Source organism: Geotrypetes seraphini, chromosome 1 (assembly GCF_902459505.1).
Source record: "Geotrypetes seraphini chromosome 1, aGeoSer1.1, whole genome shotgun sequence".
Classification (NCBI taxonomy): domain Eukaryota; kingdom Metazoa; phylum Chordata; class Amphibia; order Gymnophiona; family Dermophiidae; genus Geotrypetes; species Geotrypetes seraphini.
Genome location: NC_047084.1, coordinates 261,987,899 through 262,009,682, shown reverse-complemented (window position 1 = coordinate 262,009,682; position 21,784 = coordinate 261,987,899). Strand labels below are relative to the sequence as shown.

General features: G+C 40.0%; 1 protein-coding gene across 4 annotated transcripts in view; it reads left to right on the top strand.

Annotated features, from left to right (window-relative positions):
• The window catches only part of RGS12 (regulator of G protein signaling 12), a 240,664-nt gene that overhangs the window by 145,271 nt on the left and 73,609 nt on the right, over positions 1–21,784 (top strand). For 2 of the 4 annotated variants that reach the window (XM_033950323.1, XM_033950313.1), the window contains exons 7-9: positions 2,569–2,712; positions 13,570–13,749; positions 19,337–19,502. In XM_033950323.1, the coding sequence (XP_033806214.1) occupies positions 2,569–2,712; positions 13,570–13,749; positions 19,337–19,502 (490 nt within the window). The remainder of the gene's footprint in view (positions 1–2,568; positions 2,713–13,569; positions 13,750–19,336; positions 19,503–21,784) is intronic. The other 2 variants (XM_033950333.1, XM_033950342.1) reach the window with 2 other exon arrangements.

The following is a 21,784-nucleotide window of genomic DNA, read 5'->3' as shown; positions in this document are numbered from 1 at the left end:
TCATTGAATTCAGTTGCCAATTGTCTTAAGATGTGTTAAATTTTTACATATTAATATTAATCTCAGGTTTTTAAAAAGTGACACAGGAACAAAGTTTGTGCCTGTCTCCTTGGGCTCTGTCCCTGTACAAGGCCTCTTTTCCAAGTAATCAGTACTCTGGTAAAGGTATTTGACTAAGGGCTAGATTTCACTAAGCCCACCGATCATGATCCGACCACTTTACGACCCCGACCCAATTCATTAACCTTCCTCCCAAGCAGATCCGCACCCGATCCGCACGTGCAAATGAGGGGAAATGGCTTGCAAATGTAGGAAGGCAGCGATTCACTAACCAAAATCATGAACAACGACTGGGCTGGCCGATCAAAAAAGAAGCGACTGCTGGGGACCAGTCACTCATGTCCTTTCTGACTGTCCTGCTCGCTGCCTGAAATCCCAGCCCTGCATTCCTGAAACCATCAAAAGAGTGCCCTGCTCTCTGCTGCTCTCCTCTGCCCTGCTCTTTGCTGCCCTGCCTCTCCGCTCTATTCTGACATACTGCCCTGCTCTTTGCCACCCTGCCTCTCTGCGAACTCGTGTTTTTAATCTGCGGTTTTAACCCATGGGTTAAAAGCGGGGCTGCACTTCTCACCACCAGCCCCGGCTGATCTCAGTGCGTGTCGTCTCAGTGCCCTGACCTGGCATTTCCCCGTTCCCTAGCATGAGAAGAGTTGCGCGACCGCTCTAGCGCAACCATGTGTTCATGGGGCAGGGAGGAAAACAAGTGTATTCTTCTGTGTCAACCCTCCCTTACCGGAGGGCTTCTTTGTGCTCCTCCTAAGTGTGCCTGTATTTTAAAAAGATGTATCTGGAAGTCCCGATCAAAAATAACCTCCACTTTCAGAATTATTATCAATATGGCCTTACAGCAGAAGACTGTACAACTCGATCCCCCTCTACCTCCCGCGCTTGTGCTGAGAGCAAGCACATGTGCAGACCATCTACAGGCAAAGAAGATGGTCTGCGCATGTGTCGGAATCACTCTGCAGCGATCCATGCAGTCGCTGTGGGACATGCCTCCGATTGCATTTGCACGAGGAGGCTTGATGAATCGATCGCCCAGGAAGACTTGGTCACGGATCGCCCAGGAAGACTTGGTCACGGATAGCCCTAGGTGATACCTCCTTCACAGCTGGAGATGGGTTTAAAGCTGTAATATCAATGCAAAATCTAATCAGTTATCCTGAGTGGTTTCTGTGAGTTTTAAATTATCGTAATCTAAGATTGAATTAAAATGAGATGATAAAAATGGGTTATAAATAACCTCATGAGCCTGCATTTTAAAAAAAGATTTAGGAGGTCAGTTACTAATGAACAAAGCAATCTAACAGCATTATTGTGCATTATCTGCTGCAGGGCCCATTCTATCTAATAGCTCTTGAGACACATTAGCTGTTAGTATATGACCCCCTTAGTGAGCTTGGGGGCAATTCTATAACTAGGTACCCACAATTTGAGTGCACTGATCATGCCCGCTGAGGGCTAATTCTATAATGGCATCTCTGTACCCAGGCATGGTTACAGAATTGGCACTGGTGTGCCAAAATGTAGGTATGAATAGTTAACTATCACTCACTCATACAAGGTATTGCTGACAAATATTTGATAAGGTTTTACTCTCTGGCATGATGTGTGTAGTTTGATCTTAATTGATTGCTAAACCTTATCAAATATTTGATTGTCAGCAACACCTAGTGTGAGTGAGTGATCGTTGTTACCCTAGGTTCTTTTTTTCATTGTCATTATAACATGAACCGTTAAGCTGTATCTATAGCAGACATAATTGTTGGCACCTAAATGCATCATTTTACACACAACTTACAGTATTCTATAAATTACATGTGTAACTGGGAGACCTACCCACATGCATGCCCCCTCATACTTATGCACTAACCCCCAAATTCTGTATATAGTGCCAGAAGTTGTGTGTGCAAATTGGTGCACACAGCCAATTTGCGTAGAATTTAATTGTTTAATCAGCCCTGTCAATTTGTAATTAACACCTAATCGACACTTAATCAGCACTAGTTAGAAGTTACACACGCAACTTGATAGGCACATTCTATAAAGTGATGCATGCCAGTTCTAGTGTGCGAATCTGAAAATGGGCGTGGTCAGGAGAGGGGAGGCATGGGCGGGCGGATTGTGGGTGCTCCTAAAAGTTAGGTGCACTGTTATGGAATACGCCTGATCCACATGCAAATTAGGTGCAGGTGTTTTCGTTGATCTAAATGGGTGCACCTAAAAGTTATGATGCGCAGTGATTCTATAAGGTGTATGCACCTTTTATAGATTCATTCTAAGCGCCATTCTAGACGGCACCATGTATAGAATATGGCCCAAGCAACTTGTGTGTATAAATTATAGAATAGCACTAGCACTTAAATAAATGTGTGCCTTATATACACGTAAGTGCTAATATTTTATAACATACACACACATAGCGACTGTCTATAGATGCCAAGTTATTAAATGAGGGGGCCTATCTTTTGCAAGTAACAAAGTGTTCTTAGATTTTCTGTTTGGTAGCTTTCTTACAGAGCCCGGGAGATCTTTAATAAGTTTCTGTGCAGCAAGGCCACGATGCCAGTAAACATTGATAGCCAGGCGCAGCTTGCTGATGATATTCTGAATGCACCACACCCAGAAATCTTCAAGGAACCACAGCTTCAGGTAGTTTTCTGAACATTACACTGTTTTTCATCTCCTGCCAGAGTACTGTCAAGATAGAAGCAAACAGTATTATTTCATATGTCTGTAGCCTCTGTGAAGATTATGGTGTTTATTATTAAAATTAGATTGGTTAAAGAATACCACTTTAAAGTATCACATTAACTGCTAGATGGAAGTCAACTAGGTTGTAATATTCACGGTAGGTATATTGTACTTGAACAGTACTAAAGACATACTTATAACAAAATGCACTTGAATTTTCACTCTCTGATTTTATAGAAAATTATTATAGTTGGATTCTTTGTTTTCTGATTTAATACCATGCCTTGCCAGAACACCATGGGCTCCTTTTACAAAGCCACGCTAGGGCCTTAACGCGCGGAATAGTGTGCGCTAAATTGCCGCACGCGCTAGCCACTACCGCCTCCTTTTGAGTGGGCGGTAGATTTTCGGCTAGCGCGCGCTATAGCATGTGCTAATCCGGTGTTTGCGTTAAAAACGCTAGCGCACCTTTGTAAAAGGAGCCCCATGTTGAAAAGGGGTATAACCAGTGAACAAACCAGAGCAGAATAATTTAATGTTTCATGACATATAAGTTTAAAGAAGAGAGTTTTTTAATACAAGGATAGGAAGAGAGTAGGAGTGGGAGCAGGGCTGTTGTGAAAAATATGGTGATGATTTATTCGAATGATAAATAACAAGAAAAGAAAACATAAAAGGAAGAGGAAGTATATAGGTGAGTACAGAAATGAGCGCACAGAGTATATGGAGAATGATTAGTTAAGGAGAAAATAAAAGCCAGACATGGCAAAAAAAACAACCCAACAACAACCAACAACACCCTCAAACTTTAATGGAAACCCCCAAAATATAAGTAAATGGCAAACTATAAATCCTAATACTATAATCAGAAAAAAGGAGAAAGAAGAAGAGTATCAATTATTCCGGGAAGAGGAAAAGACCTCAAGAACTTAGTCCTTGTTCTCTTTGATGTTGCAGAGACTATATTTATATATAAAATGGAGTGTACATTTGCAACACAAAGAGGTTATATTGATAAGTTTAAGAAGATTTGGGGACCATTAACAGACTTTTGCAATGAATGATACAATTTTCCCATAATAAGATATTTGATAAGAGGGGATGTGGGTGGGTTTATTTTATTCATCTCATAATATAAATAATTTATCATTATATCTTGTATTGTATGCAATTTTCAATGGAAGGGGAGGGGATGGGTTTATAATTTGAGTAATAGTTGGTATACTTATTAAGTACTATATACTTTTTCAATATTATAGTAAAGGATTATATAATGATATGTTGTATTTACAGTGATGCATGAAGGAATATCAAGTGTATACTCAATGAAATTTTATAAATTTATGTGATACACTTGTTGTATGAAAAATAAATAAAAAACTTAAAACAGATGTTGCAGAGACTTACAAAATATATACTGTCTACCATAGATCTAATTCTTCAGCATTCCCAGGATTAACAAAGGGCAATTCAAATCACAACGCTCCAAATTTGATTGAATATGCCACTTCTGGATTCCTGACAAGGACCCCCATTTCACTACCTATTGCTACATCAAAGTGAACGAGGACTTCAACTTTTTAGAATGAAATCTTTTGATCTGATGAAATGAAAATTGAACTGTTTTGCCACAAACTCTTAGGATACATTTGAAGAAAAGAACACCTTGTCAACCGTTAAGTACAGGAATGGATCTAATATGCTTTGGGAGTTTTGTGGCAGCAAGTGTCACAGAAAATATTGTTCAGGTGAAAGGGGGAATGAATTTGACTGTACATATCCTATAAGCTAATGTTCCACAGTTGGAGAAGAAATTGAAGCTAAGAAACAAGACAGTAGTCTGAAACATATCTCTAAATCAACAGTGAATTACTTGCAGGAACAGAAGATGAAACTATGTAAACCCCAAACTTGAATATTAATGATAATCTGTATGGAGATTTCAAGCATGTAGAGCATTCATGGATACCTTAGAATGTTTATGAATAATTTCTCTAAGGAATAGTGGGGAAAATTTCATAAACAAGAATAAAGAAACTGTCAGCTAGCCATAGGAACACTGGAACTGTTATTTGTGCTGAAGATGATGTTACAAAGTGCCAAATGAAAGGATATTCAAACATTTTGCACCTACCATATTTAGATTTCTAGTGCAGTGAAGTAACTTCATAGGATCTATAGTATCAAAGGCTGCTGAAATATCCGACAACATACAGTATGTTTTTCCCACATCTAAACCTTTCCAAAGTATGTCCAAGGTGGATAACAAAAGGGGTTTCTACCCCACAACCCTTCCTAAACACATATTGATACCTGTCAAACCAATTATTCTTCTAATTTTTCTAACATCACCTTTCACTGATATCACTGGCATCACTGTGGCCTATACTTTCCCAGAACTCCTGAATCCATATTATGTTTTTTTAATATGGATTTTACAGTCTCAATTTTGCAGCTATCAAGAACAACTCCGTCCTTCAGCGATTTATTTACAGTCTTTGTCAACACTGTACTTCCTTCATTAATAACAGATTTAAGTAACCCTGACGAACGTGGCTTAAATAATGATCTTGTTGGTGTTAATTTATTTACTATTCTTTTTACTTCCTCCTCTTGTCACCTCATAAAATTCTAGCCATTCTTCAAATTGGTTTTGATCACCACTTCTACTTTCATATATTCCATTTTCATTCCCCATATCAATGAAATTCTCAATTTTCTCAACCAAATATCTAGCATATCTATCAGGGTCAACGCTCTCTACCCCAACTTCTTCATGACCATTAACTAAGAAGTGGACTGTATAAAATAACTCCTTTGGATTATGCTGAGCTGCCTGAAGCTTACTCCTATAAAATTTATTCCTCTCTTCACTACATATCCAGATATATTCCTTCAACTTAATTTGACAGCTCTCATAATACAAGGCAACAAAAACATTTTTTTCAGCATTATTTGACAACACAACACATTTTTCTAAATCACTTTTTCAGGCTGATTTCAGATCTGTTATTAGGTTTTTTTCAGTCACATAAACTTTTAGTTAGTTTATAGCGTTTTAGCAGATAGGGTTTTAAGAATTGCAGCATCAACTTAAAAAAATTTTGCAGTATCTTTGGTCCAAAGTCAAATAAGCACACAGCATGGCATAATTATACTGGCCTGTGTCACTTAGCAACCAATATTTCTTCAAAAATGCTTAGAGTATGATTTCTTTTTGTGAGTTGTGTCTGGATTGTCACGGCACAACATTCAGCAGTAGTCGGCCATCATACTCTCATTCCAGAAACCTTGGTAGTGACGCTCCATTAACTGAATTCCTGGGGAAAACGTTCTCTTTGCTCATCACTCACCATACCAAGATTTTCCAGAAAAAAAGTCAAGATGTGAGTGCAGAAAGTGCATTTTTAATTACATTTTTAATTAATTAAATGCGACAGCCAAGTGTCTGATATGAGTCAAGGAGATTCTGAACTCCTTCCTTGTATGAAGGAGATTTATGGTTGCCCAGAAAGTTTTCCCACTAACCACTTGAACTTGAATGCCTTGAAGACGTACACAAGCAGATAGATAGATTAAAAACTGACAAATCTCCGGGCCCGGACTGAATCCACCCTAGAGTATTGAAAGAACTAAAGGAGGAAATAGCGGAACTACTATAGCAGATTTGTAATCTATCCCTGAAAACAGGGATCCCGGGGGATTGGAGGATAGCTAATGTTACGCCCATCTTTAAGAAGGGATCGAGAGGTGACCCGGGGAACTACAGACCGGTAAGTTTGACTTTGGTTCCGGGGAAGATGGCAGAATTGCTGATAAAAGTCAGTATCGATGAGCATCTAGAAAGGAATAAATTGATGAAAACAAGCCAACATGGGTTCTGCAAGGGAAGATTGTGCCTAACGAACTTACTGCACTTCTTCGAAGGAATAAACAAACGGATGGACAAAGGGGACCCCATAGACATCGTATACTTAGATTTCCAAAAAGCCTTTGACAAGGTACCCCATGAACGTCTACTACGGAAACTGAAGAACCATTGGGGTGGAAGGAAAAGTACACAGATGGATCAAAAATTGGTTGGCGGGTAGAAAGCAAAGGGTAGGAGTGAAGGGCCACTACTCGGACTGGAGGAAGGTCACAAGTGGTGTTCCGCAGGGGTCGGTACTTGGACTGCTGCTGTTCAATGTATTTATAAATGATCTAGAAATAGGGACGAAGTGCGAAGTAATAAAATTCGCAGACGACGCCAAACTATTTAGTGGAGTTGGGACTAAAGAGGACTGTGAGGATTTACAAAAGGACCTGAACAAATTGGAGGAGTGGGCGATGAGATGGCAGATGACGTTTAATGTAGAGAAATGTAAAGTCTTGCATGTAGGAAACAGTAACCCGAAGTACAGCTACACGATGGGAGGGCTGGTAATGGGTGAAAGTACCCTAGAAAAGGACTTGGGGGTAATAGTGGACAAGACAATGAAGCTGTCGGCACAGTGCGCAGTGGCCTCTAAGAAGGCGAATAGAATGCTAGGTATTATCAAGAAAGGTATTACAACCAGAACGAAAGAAGTTATCCTGCCGTTGTATCGGGAGATGGTGCGCCCGCATCTGGAGTACTGCTTCCAATATTGGTCGCCGTACCTTAAGAAGGATATGGTGATACTTGAGAGGGTCCAGAAAAGAGCGACACGATTGATAAAAGGTATGGAAAACCTTTCATATGCTGAAATATTGGAGAAACTGGGGCTCTTTTCCCTGGAGAAGCGGAGACTTAGAAGGGACGTGATAGAGATTTACAAGTTCATGAAAGGCGTGGAGAGGGACAGATTCTTCAAACTTTCGAAAACTACAAGAGCGAGAGGGCTTTCGGAAAAATTAAGAGGGGACAGATTTAGAACCAGTGCTAGGAAGTTCTTCTTCACCCAAAGGGTGGTGGATACCTGGAATGCGCTTCCAGAGGATGTGATAGGACAGAGTAAGGTATTGGGGTTCAAGAAGGGATTAGATGATTTCCTGAAGGAAAAGGGGATTGAAGGGTATAGATAGAGGATTACTTTTTTTTTTTTAATTTCTTTATTCAATTTTCAAAAATACAATTCAAGATTAACTTGTACAGAAAGCTGTTAAGTCAGGAAAGAAAATCACAATAATATTATAAATTGAAAGATACTTAATTAAACTTAATTCAGCTCAAGTCCACTTAGGATCCAAAATGTTATTATGAACGGAAAAACAAGAAATTATTATTAAGGAAAATAATGCTAGTCAGCTGGTGAGGACATCTATTTTTCTATACTCCTTCTTTCTTTTCCTTCTCGAGCCGAGAAAGAGATAGGAAGGATGTCAGCTGGTAAGGCTCAAAGAAAACATATTTTTGAGAATTATATTGTATAACGCATTTACAAGGATATCGTAGGAAAAATGTTGCTCCAAGACCTATAATTCCCGGTTTTAACATAAGAAACTCTTTTCTTCGCCTTTGTGTGTCCCTAGCTAAGTCTGGAAACATTTGTATTTTAAGTCCCATAAATTCTTTCGCTCTATTTTTAAAGAAAAGTTTCAAAATCCAATTCTTGTCCATTGTTAGAGCTAAAGTTGCCACTAATGTTGCGGGAGTAGCCATTTCTCTATCTGATAATTCCAATAATGCTGATACATCCATTGGTCCTTGGCTTTCTTCCTGTTGCTGAATTTGATTTTTCTTGGGAATATAGTACACCTGTGTAAATGGAGGTAATGAACCCTCAGGAACATCTAATATTTCTGTCAGGTATCGTTTTAACATCTCACGCAGCGTGGTGGTTGTAATTCGTGGAAAATTAATCAATCTGATATTGTTGGCTCTTGAAAAATTTTCAAATGACTCAATCTTCCTTCTCAAATTTACATTGTCCTTAATTAAATCTCTTGAAGCTGTTTGGAAGATTTTAATTCACTTTTGATACTATCCAAAGATATATTAGAGTCAACAATGTCATGTTTTATTGAGGAAATTTCTTTTTCTTGGTCTTTCATTTTCCCCTCCACTTGCACTTGTTGAATATTAGTTGTTTTTACCATATTAGCCACCAAGTCCCACAAGGCATCTAGAGTAACTTCTTGGGGCTTAACTATAGTAGGAAATTGTAAATGAGTAATCAAAAGTTTTTGCTCACCAGTCGACCGCTCTCCTCCACTTCCCTCCGCCAGAGTAGGTCCAGTTTCAGTTGTTACTGCAACCCCGTCCGTATTCAGGCTCTCCTGCAGAGCTTGTGAGCCTGAAGCGGCTTCCTCAACACTGCTCCGCGCAGCCTCCGGGGGAGAGCCCTTCCCGACTTCCGGTAGGCTCTTGACCCCTGGGGAGCTGGTTGCACGGGGGTGCATAGGAGGAGGTCTTACATCGGGACTCAACGTGGTCTCAAAACTTCGGTGAGACACCTCTATTCCGTTCACATGAGGTGTCTCTAACCGCAAATCTCCCAACGTTGTCATGGTGCCCTGGAATCGCCGAAACAGCGCTTCAATATTTCCGGAGGTAGGTGTTCCGGAGCGCAGGGAGGCCCCACCAGTGCTCTTTCCCCTTCTTTTCGGCATGTTAAAGGATAAATTAAAGCTCAAAAAGGAGCTTAGAAATCGTCTACTTGGCGTCTGTTCGGCGACCTGCTTTAGTGACTTGCATCCGCAGCCGATAGAGGATTACTATACGGGTCCTGGACCTGATGGGCCACCGTGTGAGCGGACTGCTGGGCATGATGGACCTCTGGTCTGACCCAGCAGAGGCACTGCTTATGTGCTTAAGAGACGCCATTCATCCGGACAACGCACTTGTGACAAACTGATGAAGAGCCCGTTGATGTCATGACAAAAGCACAATGAGCCAATTTCATGATAACAAGGCTCTGTATCACTGTTGGAAATCTGGTACCGACCACATAGGACGTATCTTGGAAAGTATACGCATCTGAAAAAAGGCTTCCTTTACCACATGTAATAAATGCATTTGCATTGTAAGTTTACTGTCCAACTAAACCCCCAATAATCTCATACTTGAGAAGACAGACATCTTTACTTCCTTTACTTCTATCTCCTTCAATTGTAACAATTTCTCATTATTACCAACAAATATTACTTCAGTGTTAGATAAATACAACATCAATTGGTTTACTTTCATCTAATTGCCTATCTTCTTCATGCAGTTTGACAACTTCACATATTCAATTCCTGTTTCAGTTGAAAAAAAAGAAACAGATATCGTCTGTATAGAACCGATAGTGTACATCTGATTCTTGCAACACTCCTCCCAACGATGATAAGTATACATTAAATAGCAAGGCAGATAGTGTGGAGCCTTTGGCAGTCCTCTTTTTGTAGACATCACTGAAGAGATTTTCTTGCCACATTTTACCACAAATTTACGGTCTGTCAGTAGTAAATTAAGCCACTTAATCACCATCAGTAGAGGAATAATTCTATCATATTTATTTGTCTGAAAATCAGCCTAGCCACAGGATTTTGTAATAGCTTAAGTTGGTGGATCACTTTTTCAGAGACTCTCAAATACAAAGCATGGCGTCGGTCCAGAGGAAGGCTACTAAAATGGTATGTGGCCTTCTTGATAAGGCTTATAGGGACAGACTTAAAGATCTCAATCTGTATTCTTTGGAGGAAAATCGGGAGAGGGGAGATATGATAGAGGTGTTAAATGTGCATGAGTCGAGTTTCTTTCATTTGAAAGGAAACTCTGCAATGAGAGGGCATAGGAAGAAGTTAAGAGGTAATAGGCTCTGGAGGAATCTGAGGAAATACTTTTTTACAGAAAGGGTGGTAGATGCGTGGAACAGTCTCCCAGAAGAGGTGCTGGAAACAGAGACTGTGTCTGAATTCAAGAGGGCCTGGGATAGGCATGTGGGATCTCTCAGAGAGAGAAAGAGATAATGGTTACTGCGGATGGGCAGACTAGATGTGCCATTTAGCCTTTATCTGCCATCATGTTTCTATTACAATAGTTGATATAAGGTAAGATCAGTAATTGAACTAACAATTGGAAATGATCCTCAAAAAAAAAATCTAATTTTTTCACTTGTGGTTTCATTGTGAGAGCAGAGTCTAAGATAACTCCTAAAACTCTAGATGCTCTATCAATTTAAATTTTTATTCCTGAGAGGAAAGACAACTCTGCAGGTACTCTGTCTCGAATGTTACTGAACCAACAATTATACTTGTACCATCCATAGATCTGCCATAACTGCCTGCAAAAATGTGACAAGAGCACACGTAATTTATACAAGTACTATCCTGTAAGTTACATGCATACTCGTAAATGGGAGCCTCACCCATGCTCTGCCCATACCTATTCTTCTGCTTGCATTTACATGCTATGCTACTTACGCACACCTCTTACAGAATAGCCCTTAGATGTCATAGTAACATAGTAAATGACGGCAGATAAAGACCTGAATGGTCCATCGAGTCTGCCCATTAGTTATTCTCATTAAAAATACATGATTAAATTAACTTGTCTCTTCTTTGATATTTCTGGGCCATAGACTAAAGTCCACCTGGTAATGTCCTAGGTTCCACCTGCTGAAGATTGCATGCAAAGATTGCACACATAAGAGTGCTAGCATGCTATAATTTTATGCACAGAAGTGGCACATAAATGTAGGTATAATCTTATAGAATTGCCCTTTTTATTCTGATGTTTTTGAAATTTATACTTTTTGACCTTGTAGTTTGATTTTGCTCCTTTGTGCCTTCATCTCAGTTGGAACCATGCCTGATTCCAGTGTCATGAGCCTCCATGTACAGCCACCCAGGGATTCTCTGCCTTTCTATATTCTATCACCACACTACTATCATCTATCTACAGTAGTCATTTTAGTGATGGTCCATTTTAGTGATGGTTAAGGGCCATGCACCATGCCTAACTTCAGAATACTACATGGACCCCAATTACAGTCTTTAGATATTGTCATTGAGCAATAGTCATGGCTTCCCCTTCTCCTGGGGTGGGGGGATAGGGAACTATGAATATTGCCTCTGTAATAGTAGCCCCAGCTGGCCCAGGGATCAAAAACTCAGCTCTGGAATCAAATCAGGGACCTTCTGTATGGTAGTGCACAGCATTGCTTCTGGGCATATCCTATGCCTTTCTTCTTGAAATAAGTTCAGTGTGAGCTTGATTTAAATTTGCCTTTTAAGAATCTGAATTCTGTATTATTTAAGTCTCAAACTTGCATTTGTTTTGACCACAAAATAGAGTGCATGTTAAATTAATTGAAGAAAAGTTAAATGAAGATGGTACTGCACAATTATTTTCCCATATGCGAGGGTCAGTTTGAAGAGTTTCTGACTTGACCAAGAAAGAGCAAGATTAGCATCAGAATTCTATAGCTGTCCAGCAGATGGCGATGACAAACATCTATTGCTAGATTTTCAAGCCAGTCTGACGTCTACCTTTGTCCTTTCAGCCTTTTGACGTGAACAACTATTTCATTTAATTAAAAAATGGATAAAGTTGAGTATCGCTGAGATAAAATTCCTTCATTTGAAGGGAAAATCGCCTACTGAAATTAAGTCTGAGTTAGATGCAGTATATGGTGATGTGTCTCCTTCATTTACAACAGTAAAAGCGAGGGCTGCTGAGTTTAAACGTGACTAGACAAGCATTGTTGATGAACACTCTGGATGTCCAAAAACAGTAATAACTGACAAAATGGTTGATAAAGTTTATCGAATCATGATGGAAGATCACTGGTTGATCCTAAATGAGTTAGCAGAGGCTGCTGACGTTTAATCAGAACATTTATACACCATCCTATATGAGGAAGTTGACTGAGTAATGGGTGCCGTGTTTGCTAATCGTCGACCAAAAGTGAGTTTGACTGGACAATTCAAAAATGTGTTTGAGCATTTTAAGCGTAATGAGAGAGACTTTTTGCAGTGTTCTGTGTCTGTAGATGAGAATTGGGTTCATTACTATACTCCTGAGACGAAAACAAAAAATCTTAACAATGGACTACAAGAGATGAACTGACTCTGAAGAAAACGAAAACTGCTCCATTGGCTGGGAAGGTTAAGGTCTTTTGGATTGTCCACATAAAAAGGGAAAGACCATTTAAGGTGAATACTGTGCTGGCTTATTACAATGCCTAAGTCCCGAAATCAAGATGAAACATCATCATTTGGCCAAGAATAAAGTTTCTCTTCCACCAGGACAACGCATCAGCTCACACATCAATAATTATGATGGTGAAATCGAATAAACTGCAGTACAAATTAATTCCCCATCTGCCGTATTCTCTGGATTTGGCCCTATGCTACTTCTTTCTGTTTCTGAATCTGAAAAAATGGCTGTCTATGAAGAAATTTTCTTTGGATTCTGCTGTCATAGATGCTTTAAATAGCTATTTTTCTAGTTTAGACGGTTTATATTTTACTGGAAAAAAGTTGGAACAAATGTATTGAGTTAAAAATAAATTTCATTCCTCTCCCCCCCCAAAAAAAAAAAAATGTTATTTTCTTGATTAGGCCAGAAACCTTTCAGTTGACTCTCATATTCTGCTCTAGGATAACACCAGAAAGAAATTTAATCACACAAATGATTTAAAACTGTGGTTCCCTGAGTCAGGGAACATGCATAAGATTTACTTCCATGTGCTGTCTCCATTGTATACAAATGTCTTTCCTTCGTATACACTATAGATATCCTGAAAACCTGACTTATTTGGAAACCTCTGACTTAGAGATCTAGGCTTATGTTTTTGCGCTTGCCGTGTTAAAGTTTGATAGATGCCTGCCTCATTAACTTACAGCTACTGCATTCGTTTTTTTTAGATTTTTAACTTGATGAAGTTTGATAGCTACACACGTTTCTTGAAGTCTCATCTCTACCAAGAATGTATGCTGGCAGAAGTTGAAGGACGCCCTCTTCCTGACCCACAGCAAGTTCCTAGCAGCCCTGTCTCTAAACACAGTGCAAGTTCAGATCGCTCAAATATTTCCACACCGAAAAAGGTATAGCCAATATGAATACTATTGGTTTTCTGAAATCCATTAAAAAAGCTATTTGGTAAAAAGTCATATCGAAATCCTGAAAATGAGGCTACATTCGTGTTGAAATGCTGTGTTGTTTTGTTTTCCTCTGCTGGTAGTAGCCGGATGACAGGTCATTTATCATTGGACTAAGATACCAACCCTTCTTTTGGTCCTATAAAATCTAACAGCTCTTTGGACTCAAAGAAAAGGAAATTTTTAGTTTGCTAAGAAATATAACATTTTGCTGGAAATTTAAGCAAAAAAATAGCCCCAAGAGCAAGGACTCTTGGTCGCAAAGCCAAGAATTTCTTCCTTTGCTTCTGGGTTTTCTGGAAAAATTCTAACATTTGAGCCCAAAAACTCATCATTAATATGACAGAAATATAAATGCAAAACATATTCACTATCACTTTCCAAAGCTAATGTCAACAACAAAGTGGTTTTATCTGTAACCATCTCAAGGGAACTTTCCAGGAATAAAAGACAGATTTATATCAGCATTATGTTTAAGTTTTTCATTAGTAGTAGATTCTCCTTGAGGTCTCCTAATATCCAAATAATAAGCCCTAACAATTGGAGGAAGATTTTCCAATGGAATGTCAAGAACCTCTTGAAAATATTTTCTCGCCATCTTACAAGTGAGATGACGGGACATTTGGGAAAATTCAAAAACCTTAAGTTATTTTTTCTAAGTGAATTTTCAAAGTTTTCCAACTTACAGGAAATAAAGGATCTTTCTTTAACCATTTCCATTTGGACAGTTTTTACTTCCTTTATATTTTCCTCTTGTTTCTCCAATGTTTCACTTAAACTAGATAGTTGCACCCCTTGCTGCTCCACCTTGAAATAGATAGTCCCGTAATCAGTTATAATAGTTGAAAGACTCAGTTTAAGGTTGGTGTCCATGATAGATATGACCTGCCAGAGTGCTTCCGTATCAATTTTTTCTGATTTTTTCAACTCCCCAAAACTGATATTGTTCCCTCCAGAAGCTCCTCTCACCTCTCCTTCTCTGGTGCTGTGGGATAGGTGGCAAAAATCACCAACACCGTTCTGAGGCTTCAGTGCTGGTGTCCTTCCTCTGCTGGAGTGTAGCCTTCCCTCACTGGGCAGCTGAGCTCCTGCACCTCCTTGCACCAAATTATTTCCGGGTTGATTTGGTTAACACTGTTACTGGGGTGCAGTATCCGGAATGGGCGGAACACTGTTTGTTGAGTGTCTGTCCGATGGAGATTCGCTCTCGACTCCATAAATTAGCCACTTATATTTTTGTATCTTCTCGGTTAGTGTTGGCTCGGGAATGGAGGAAGCCTTCATTGCCGGCTTTGGCGGCTGTTTGTTGTAAACTAGACTATATATTTTTGATGACTAAATTGACAGTCTTGAAATCCAACAGCCTGACAACTTTTTCTAAAGTTTGGGATCCTTACATTGCTTGGAAAGCTATTTGCTCTCCCTTAGTTGTATTGTGAATGTATAATTTCTTGCTTTTTTTGTTGGATATGGTATATTTCACTGGGGAGGACCACCCTGGGGTGGGAGGGGGAGGGGGGTCTTAATTTGTTTTAGTATGCTTCAGTGAACTGCGATATTTGCTGTATTATTTTTGTTCTATGGATATTTTGTTTGTTGTAATTGCTATTTTTGAAAATATCAATAAAGAGTTATGAAAAAAAACAACTCACTTCCGGGTTGGGGAGGGATTGACCTCTGTTCCGGTCTCAGCGACACCCGGGCAGCTCCTGCACCGAGTTTCCCCAAAGACTCCAGTCTCCCCCCAAGGTAGGATAGTTCTCGTCAGCTGAGTGGGCAAAAGTGCTTAAAATTGTTGGTTGTGTCAAGCGCTGAGGGGTCCCAAGCGCCGGAGGGTTAGGGCGGGTGGTCCCTTTCCTCTTCCCCATTTCCGGATAGAGTTACTCCACAGCGCTAAAGTTTACCAAAGAAAAACTCTCACAGTTCGCTGCACCCACTCAAGCGTCTGTCCTCCATTTATACTCCTTATGAGATATCAAGCCATCATATTTGGTCTTAGACAAAATGTTATCAATCATAGTTTTTATATTCATAACTCATTAGCTCATTATAATATTCTGTGTTATTCAATTGAATCATTGCTTCCACCTTATATTTATCATAGTCCTGCACAACTGTACCACACCCCTTGTCGGCCCATTGAATTATAATGGAAGTGTCCTGATTCAGTGCTCGAATAAGTTGAAACTGATGTCTAGACAAATTAAAGCTAACTTTAGTCTGATGTTCCTACAGTAATTTCTTTTAGGCCATGCATTAAAGCCACCTTTTAGCCCTGCTTTGTAAAAGGGTCTCCTAGTAATGGGAAGCTCAGGACAATTTTCAAACTTATTACAATCACAGGTTTACCTGCTTATATACCTTGGGTAAAAATTGCTCCTTTTAGAGTGGCTAAAAGTATGCACGGTCTTTCACAAGGCATATACTTTTAATTAGATTAAGAAGAGGCATTCCTGGAGCTGTAATTAGTTTTGGGAAGTAAATAGCACAGGTAGATTTGCCTTTATAAATGTATCCATTTTTTAATCCCTTTGCTGTCCACAGAAGGAGCAGGTGCATTTTGTACATGTGCACTTTGTAGACAGTTTTCCCTTGAAAATTAAGTACATAGGGCTAGATTCACTAAGGCCACGGATTGGATCCGATCCGTGAGCGATCTGATCTGTGGCTGGGGGGCTGATTCACGAAGCGCCCTCATGCAAATGAGGGCGCTTGGAATCACGCCCCCAACTGACCGCACGGATTGCTCTCCAGCGATCCCGACGCATGCGCAGACTATCTGTAGATGGTCTGCGCATGCACTGGCCATCTGTGCCCAGCAGAGCTGGAAAGAAAACTTTTACTACTTTTGTTTTTTACTTTTTCACGAGCCCGTGGTTTTTAACCTGCTTTAAACCCGCGGTTTAAAACCATGGGCTTGCACTGTGAGAAAGGGCAGGAGAGTCGGGGCAGAGAGCATGTGAATCGTGGTAGAGAGCAGGGTGGCCAGAGCAAGAGAATTGGGGCAGAGTCGGTGTGCCTGCATTTGTTTAGTGAATCGTGTCCTTCCTACTTTGCATGCTGTTTCCCCTCATTTGCATGCGCGGATCGGAGGATGATCGGCCACAAGGTTAGTGAATCAGGTCGGAGGAAAATCGGGTCGCAAAGTGGTCGGAACACGATAGGTGTCCTTAGTGAATCTAACCCAAAGTACCCAGTCCTCAAGAGGAGTTGGGAGAGGAATCAGAAGGGGGTGGGGGAGTTGTGTGTTTCTGTGGGAGTGGGAGAAGAATCAGAAGAGTGGAATGCTTGTTTGCGCCCCCCTGTCCTGGTTATTTAAAATGCTTTGAATATCGGGCCCAGTGTGTTTACAAAAATGTATGCATATATTGCAACGTATAATTGCCCTCTTTTTGGGAGACTGAGGGCCTTAGGCAGCCCAGTTTGGGAGGTAAACCGGGAGGAGATGGATCAAGGGGAAATCCAAGAAGTGATGGAAGGGGACAGAGATGTCTCCCCTTCCATTTGAGAAAGACTGGGCCAGTTCTGTAGTTTATTTGCTACTGCCCTATGTGTTCCAGCCTTTTTTAAATAGGGTACTAGACAGGTTGAGGCAAAAATAAAAGTAACCCCCTAGGGCAGTGGTTCTTAAATCTGTCCTGGAGACCCCCAGCCAGTCAGGTTTTCAAGATATCCCTAATATGCATCAGAGAAATTTCATGCCTACTACCTACTTTATAGGCAAATTTTGCCCATGTATATTCATTAGGAAAACTCGGCTGGCTAGAAGCCCCCCAGGGCAGGTTTAAGAACCACTGCCCTAGGGTTTTTTCAGCAACCACTTGGCATTTCAAAGTGAAATTTTACAGTTTTATTTGTCCAATGCAATAGTTGTGTCATTCTGGCCAAGCAGGCTATCTCCCCATGGCCATGAGCATGTGCAGAAGGAATCCATTCTGGATATTTTCTGTAACCCTTCTACTTCACAGCAGTGGTCTCAAACTCGCGGCCCGGGGGCCACATGTGGCCTGCCAGGTACTATTTTGAGGCCCTCGGTATGTTTATCATAATCACAAAAGTAAAATAAAACACTTTCTTGATCATATGTCTCGTTAGCTATAAATGACAATATTATTATTAAGACTTGGCCAAAAGGAAAGATTTATAAACTATAAAGAGTTTTACCTCATGCAAAATTGTCATTTCTTTAATAATGCATTAACAATTTTTTTCTGAGGCCCTCCAAGTACCTACAAATCCAAAATGTGGCCCTGCAAAGGGTTTGAGTTTGAGACCACTGATCTACAGTGTTTACCTTCTGCACTCGAGCTGGAAAGAGTGTTTCTGTTCTGTTCTTTTCTTTATTTTCTTTGAGTTATTTTCAGATTTTCTTCAGGCTTTTTTTTGTGCTGGGAATTTCCCTGTTTGTGGGTTCCGCTCTACCTGTGTGGAGAAGAAGCAGACAGTTGTCTGCAGCTGACAGGCCAATCCCTTATGGTACCTGTTAGCCAGCCTGCAGAACCGCTTGGAATTTCAAAGTGAAATTTTACAGCTTTATTTGTTGTTACTATCTATGTAACAAGTGGAATGAGATTATCTTTAAACACGGTGAAGGTACAGACTTTGTAGTGTGACCACCCAGCGATTTTTGCACATTCAAAAATGTTTGCACTACCATTATTTTAAAAAAGGGTACCTACTTACCTATGATGTCACAGTAACATAGACATTTATAAACAATAATTTGAATGGGAATAATTTGTATCTGATGATATGATAATTTGCAGATAATTTCTATAAAAGCATTTTGGTTCAGAACAGCGATCATGAACAAGGTGTCAGTAGTGGTCAAAATGAGAACAATGTTTCAGAGCAAAGATGAGAGTGGCTATATATCATCTCAATAATTGGAAGCTCCAAGTTCACTGGACCTAAACTCCATTAACAGCCATGTCTGGGGAGCAATGTTGGAGGTTATCATAAACTGCACCCAAAGCTGCAAACAATCGCTGGACTCAAGGAAGTGTTGGAGATGATCTGGAACACCCTGCCACATGGATTGATTGACAAGGCCATTAAGAGTTTCCCAAAACAACTGAGGGCCTAGGTTAAAGCTGGGGATATACACTGAGTATTCACAGTGACTGCAAAATTCTGACACATTGTTAATGATCTAATTTGAATGAGGTTTTACTGTGTTTTAGCTTGAACATTTTTAAGGTGCAAAAATGGCTAGGTAGTAGCGCCAAAATATCAGTATCACTTTAACGGCAACTATATAAATAAACAATAAAGTTCATAAGGCGTATGACTCAACCTTGCCTTCTCTGCGTTTCCTGGACTTCTTGGTGTTTGCGCAGAGATTGATTTCCTCCTTTTTGTGAATAACATCAACATAACAAGATAATTAAATGATATTTCATAGTAATACATAAGTATGATGACTAAATAAGTACTTAAAATTTCTCATTGAAATTCAAAGCGGTCGCTGAGAAAACTGAATAATAAGTACCATTTCTGCTTTCTTTAAACTAGTATTCCTTGTGTATTACAGCTAAGTAATAAAACAAAGTCAGGAAGATCTCTCAATGAAGAATGGGGAGAGGATGATGTTGAGAAGAAAAAGAAAGGGACAATCTTTTCCTGGTCAAGGAGCAAGAGCATGGGGAAATCGCAGATAAAACAGGAGAACTGTGACTTTCAGAATGGTTGGTATAGAAGTATGTAATAGCTGTACTGCAGGATGATCAACAGATTGGGATTACGTTTCCTTTTTGTTTGTATAGATATTCATCTGATTGCCTCATATAAATGGGAAGTGTTATTCATCAAAGGCTGGAATGGGGAGCATGATCACCAGCCTATGACAAAATATCACAACTTGTAACAGGGATGGATTGCCACAAAAATTAAATATGCCTCCCTCCCAAGTTGTTTATCAGTATTATTTTCAGTATTGGAGGTAGAAAAGGTGACGGTGAAAGTTAGAATGCTTGGGTGCATAGGAAGAGGAATGTCCAGGAGGGAAAAAGAGGTAGTGATTAGAGAATGACATGGGGACACATTTTTCCCAGTCCTATCGAGTTCTTTTCCTGTCCCTGCCCCATTCCTGTAAGCTCTGTCTTAACTGCACAAGCCTCGAACACTTATGACTTTAAAGTGTTTGAGGCTTGTGCAGATGAGGACAGAGCTTGCAGGAATGGGGCAGGGACAGGAAAAGAACTCGATAGGACTGGGAAAAATGTGTCCCCATGTCATTCTCTAGTAATGATGCCCCTGTATAAGACTCTGGTGAGATCTCATTTAGAATATTGTGTAGAATTCTGGAGACCATACCTTCAAAAAGATATAAAAGGATGGAGTCGGTCCAGAGGAAGACTACTTAAATGTTTGGTGGTCTTCGTCACAAAGTGTATGAGGACAGACTTAAAGATCTCAATATATATAATTGGAAGAAAGGCAGAATAGGAGAGATAATGATAGAGATGTTTAAATAGCTACACAGCATAAATCCGCACAAGGCAAGTTTCTTTCTTTTGAAAGGAAGCTCTGGAATGAGGGGACATAGGATAAAGGTTAAAGAGGATAGAATATGAAGTAACTTCAGAAAATACTTTCATGGGAAAGGTAGCGAATGCATATAATGGTCTGCTGGTGGAGGTGGTAGAGACAAAAAGTATATCTGATTTTAAGAAAGTTTGGGATCATTAGAGTTGAATCTCTAAGGGAAAGGAATGGATAGTAGATGGCATGGATAGGCAGACTAGATAGTCTTTATCTGCCTTCATTTTTGTATGTTAATATGTTCTCTGTTTCTCTTTTGTCCTTAAAATATCCCAAATTCTTAGATGTGTAGGGCACTTCTTTGGAAAGTAGCTACTCTTAACAACAGAAAATTGCTGTCATTAAGTCTGGTAAAAGAGTCTCTGTGGTCTATTGTTGTGTTTGTATTGATGCTTTTTGTCTTCCGCTAATGCCCCTCTACAACTATCTAATTTGGAATAACTGGCTGAAGTGGGCATACATTATGTTGCAGAGTTTAGCTTACCTGTGTGAATTAAAACTGTCTCACTGCAAACTGGTTTTCAATTTTTGATCAGTGTTGTCCTTAGGGGCCTAGATCCCTAATGTTCTGTCTACATAACGGACAGAAATTTGAAAGAAGACCTGGCGTAATCTGATTTTCCATGGCAAAGAATGGAAGAAAATTTCTGATAAAGCAGGCTCTGAAAATGCTAGGAATGATGACTTTGTGCCAGGAAGATAGTATATAAATAAATACAGTGAAACATCAGCCAATTTAAATATAGAATGTAAATAATTTAACTTAATTTGCTCTGAATCCAGGTAGGGGAGAAGGAATAATTGTATCTTGGGAAGCAAAAGGGTTAGTATGTGCGGGGCAGTTTTGTGATGCTGCCTTGGGGAAGGTACGTCCATTCCCTGAACTTGGCTCCCCAGGATATATTCCCCTATCTACAAGTTAAACATTACCTTATGTCTTTTGGATGCCTACATGAGTTGTCTAAAGGAAAAACTGCCTTTGACCCGGGCTATGTACATAAGTACATAAGTAGTCGCCTCCGCCGGGGCAGACCAGAGGTCCATCCAGCCCAGCGGTCCGCTCACGCGGCGGCCCATCAGGCATATTGCCTGGTCAGCGGTCCCTGACTAATTTTATTACCTACCTCTACACTTATCTCTAAACCTTCCACTGCTCTTATCTGTACCCCTCAATCCCTTTGTCTTCCAGGAACCTATCCAGGTCATCCTTGAAACCCTGTACTGTGCTATTTCTTATCACGGCCTCCGGAAGGGTGTTCCATGTGTCCACCACCCTCTGTGTGAAAAAGTACTTCCTTGCGTTTGTTTTAAACCTGTCCCCCTTCAATTTCATCGAGTGACCCCTTGTTCTTGTGGTTTCTTTCAAATTGAAAAATCTGTCTTTGTCAACCTTTTCGATGCCCCTCAGGATCTTGAAGGTCTCTATCATATCTCCTCT